The sequence below is a fragment of the Panicum hallii genome, chromosome 3 (genome assembly GCF_002211085.1).
Source record: "Panicum hallii strain FIL2 chromosome 3, PHallii_v3.1, whole genome shotgun sequence".
NCBI classification, from domain to species: Eukaryota; Viridiplantae; Streptophyta; class Magnoliopsida; order Poales; family Poaceae; genus Panicum; species Panicum hallii.
Genome location: NC_038044.1, coordinates 61,561,397 through 61,564,806, shown reverse-complemented (window position 1 = coordinate 61,564,806; position 3,410 = coordinate 61,561,397). Strand labels below are relative to the sequence as shown.

The 3,410-nt window shown below is 64.2% G+C and overlaps 1 protein-coding gene across 1 annotated transcript; it reads right to left on the bottom strand.

Annotated features, from left to right (window-relative positions):
- Positions 1 to 350: 350 nt before the first annotated feature.
- On the bottom strand, positions 351 to 2,391 carry LOC112886087 (protein JINGUBANG-like). Its single transcript, XM_025951867.1, has one exon. It carries the CDS (start codon positions 2,236 to 2,238, stop codon positions 784 to 786), a length of 1,455 nt encoding a protein of 484 aa, XP_025807652.1. The 5' UTR covers positions 2,239 to 2,391; the 3' UTR covers positions 351 to 783.
- Positions 2,392 to 3,410: the final 1,019 nt, after the last annotated feature.

Below are 3,410 nucleotides of genomic sequence, written 5' to 3'. Positions count from 1 at the left end.
GAAAGTGTGTACATCTGAGATGCGAGCCACCAACACCAACAACCTGCATACATGTACAATGATACCATGCATTCAGCCGTAGGCTACGATGGTACGTGGGTGCATTAACCTAGTGACATGCGAAGGTTTCTAAACATACATACATGTCACCACGAAACAAGTTTAGAACTGTTAGCAGTGTGCTTGTTGTTTTCTCCTTTGCTTATTTCTTCATGAAGCAGTCAAAAGTGATGCCATTCTAATTTATCACAAGGATTACTTTTTTTCCAATCTTTCAAAACCAGTGATGCAAGGGGACCTTGTGCAGATTTTGAAGATGCAAATGTGCAACCGAACTCGTGACGATGAGATGGGAGCAAACCATCACCGTTTTTTCTTCTTTCCTTTGCTCACAAGCAAAACCAATCTGTACAGCTTTCTCACAAACGAAAAGCAAACCGAGAAAGTCCAAAACCACACAAAAAACGTTCACATCTCCCGACTGAAAACCTCCCAATTTCTCCCCCTTCAACTGTCGTGCCAGCAGGTTGCTTGGGAGCTTCCACACTCCCCCTCACACCTTCCGCGGGGCCCACCGGCCGCACCGGTCACCGACCAAATCGCAACCACACACGCCAAGCCGTCCACGTCAGCGGCCCAGCTAGAAAACACGACCGATAAAAAAAATTATTACGCAACGCCATACGTAGATACGGCGTACAAAGAATTTCCATTTCTACGTACACCCTCGTGTACACCCACTAGCCTATTCTACTCCGGTGCGCGCCGGCGGCATTGCGTCGCTCACGCCGCGCCCATGTGCTTGGGCTCCGGCGCCGCCGCGTACGGCGTCCACGGCCGCAGCGGCGACGGCGAGGCGCCCTTCCACGCGCGCGCGGGGGTCGCCGCGTCCCCGTGCGCGCCGCCGCCGGAGGCCGACACGCGCCACACCTTGACGGACCCGTCGAGGCTGCCGCTGTACACCACCCACCGGCGCGCGTCGCCGCTGCCGTCGTCCTCCTCCTCCTCCTCCTCGTCCATGGCGACGCACTTGACGGGGCCCGTGTGCCCCGTGAGGACGGCGAGGCGCGCGTGGTCGGCGCCCTCCTCGCGTCGCCACACGCAGATGGTCCGGTCGGCGGACCCGCTGACGACGACGCGCCCGGCCACCGCGAGGCACAGCACGGCCATCTTGTGGCCCCGCAGCGCGCCGCCGTTCCTGGGCGCGGCGCCGGGCGGCGCTCCGCGCCGCCACTGCCAGTGCGCGACGGCGCCGTCGGAGGAGCCCACGTACACGACCCGGGCCTCGGCGGACACGGCGATGGCCGTCACCGCGCTGTCCCCCTCCCGCAGCACCCGCTCCATGGTGTGCCACGTGTCGCGGCCCCTCCGCCCCCGCGCCCCGCGCCGCCACACCTTGACCGTGCCGTCGGCGGAGCCCGTGAGCACGAGCGCGTCGAACCCCGCGGCCGCCACCGCGTTGACGGCGTCGCCGTGGGCATACACGGACTCGAGGCACCGGGAGTCGGACGCCCGCCACACCTTGAAGGTCCGGTCCCAGGAGCCCGAGTAGATGAGCCCCGCCGCGGCGTCGAGGCATAGCGCGGAGACGGCGTCGAAGTGGCGCATCCAGAGGCCGCTGCGGCGGCGGCGCGTCTGCACGTACCGCGACGGGCGGAGCGCGCTGGCGAGCACGTCGCGGAGCCCCGGGAGCGAGCCCACCCGGCGGTGCGTGGCGGGGTCGTCGGCGGAGGCGCGCCACACGCGGACCTTGCCGTCCTGGTGGCCCGTGTAGATTCGGCCGTCGGCGGCCACCACGATGGCCTTGACGAGGCCGCTCCCCGAGCGGAGGCCGCCGAGGTCGCGCCGGTCCCGCCACACGCGCACGGTGCGCGAGTCCGTGCCCGTGTACAGCAGGTCCCCCGCCGCCGCGAGCGAGTACACGTGCCCGTCCGCCTTGACGAGCGAGCCGAGGAGCCCGGTTTTGTTGGCGACCGCGCCGCCGCCGTACCCGTCGCCGGCGCCGAAGCCGAGCCCCGGGAGCTGCGTCCAGGGGGACATGGCGAAGGGCGACGCCGCCGCGGAGGTGTTGGTCGTCGTCGGCGTGGTGGCGCCGGTGGTCGGGGTGGTCGGCGCGGAGGAGCTCGCGTAGCCGTCGTCCTCATCGTCCGACGACGACGACGGCTGCTTCTTGGCCGCCGGCGCCGGCGCCTCCGGGTCCGGGCGCAGGAACTGGAGCAGCTTGTTGTGGTTCCCCATGGCCGTAGTCCGGGTCGCACGTATCCAAGCGAGAAGAATTGCCGATAGGGGGAAGCGAGAAGCAAAGTCGCGTTGCCTTGCAGGAGGTCGACGAAGCGTCTGTCTTGTGTGTCGTGCTTGATTTTGGGATTGAGAAATACTCGTAGCTGAGGTGAGAGCGAGACGGCGCAGCTGGGGAGGGTGGAGTATATATAGAGGCGTCGGGGCGGTTGTACCGTACGGTCGCGGGGGAGGCCGTTGTGACAGGTGGACGGCTGCGGCTGCTGCTGCCTAGGCGGGGAAGCGTGCGCGGTCTGATGGGGGGCTAGTGGGACGCGTGGCGGGATGTGGAGACGGTCAGTACAAATGATTGCCGAGTGGCGGGCTGGTGGTGCGCAGTGCACTCGACTCGACTCCACCGGCCGGGGGGCCTACGCGGGAGGGAAGAGGTTGGTCGCGAGCTTGGCCCACGGGCTTGCCTGCCTGCTGCTAGCACGCTACCATACGCCGTACGCCGCCACATGTCACGCGGCACGAAATATACGTGTATAGTACGCATATACTGTACTGCTGGAATACGCTCGGAAACTTCAATTCTCGTTCGTCACGGATTCACCGTTTCTCTCCGTCCGGATTACCGCTTCCGTTGACCGGGAGATCATGTAACGTACAGTGTCTCCGGGCCCCACGCGCGCATGCCGCAGTGTCAACGCGGGCTTAATTGCAGGGCGCGCGAGAAGCTTACGCTAATTTGGCGGGAGCCACACGAGGGGGAGAAGCAGAAGCAGCGGCGTGGCGTTCGCGACGACGGTCGAGAGGCTGCTAGCACAGGCACAGCGTAGTAGTAGTAAGCACGTGCGCGCGGTAAATAGTTTGGAGCAGCTAACAGCTAGCCAATTGGCGGCTGGCTGCACACGGCGGCACGCGAACCGCCGCCGGAGGAGGGAAGCCGTGGCGGCGCACCTGGCGGGCGGGATTGACCTGCGCGCCAAAAGCAGCGCAGGCCGGCCGGGTCAAACACGAACGCGCGCGCGCGGCTGGGATTTTGACCGGATTTATTCGATCATGTGCGGATTGGAACACTAGCTCTAGATGCCGTTCTTTATTTACCACGTTTATACGTGCATGCATCATGCTGTAAGATCTCGATAGGTCGGTCCAGGACTGAGTTAAGGGGTGTTTGATATTCAGAT

What these genes read in the sequence shown, in the direction of transcription:
- LOC112886087 (XM_025951867.1), bottom strand. Translation starts at nt 2,238, where the DNA reads ATGGGGAACCACAACAAGCTGCTCCAGTTCCTGCGCCCGGACCCGGAG.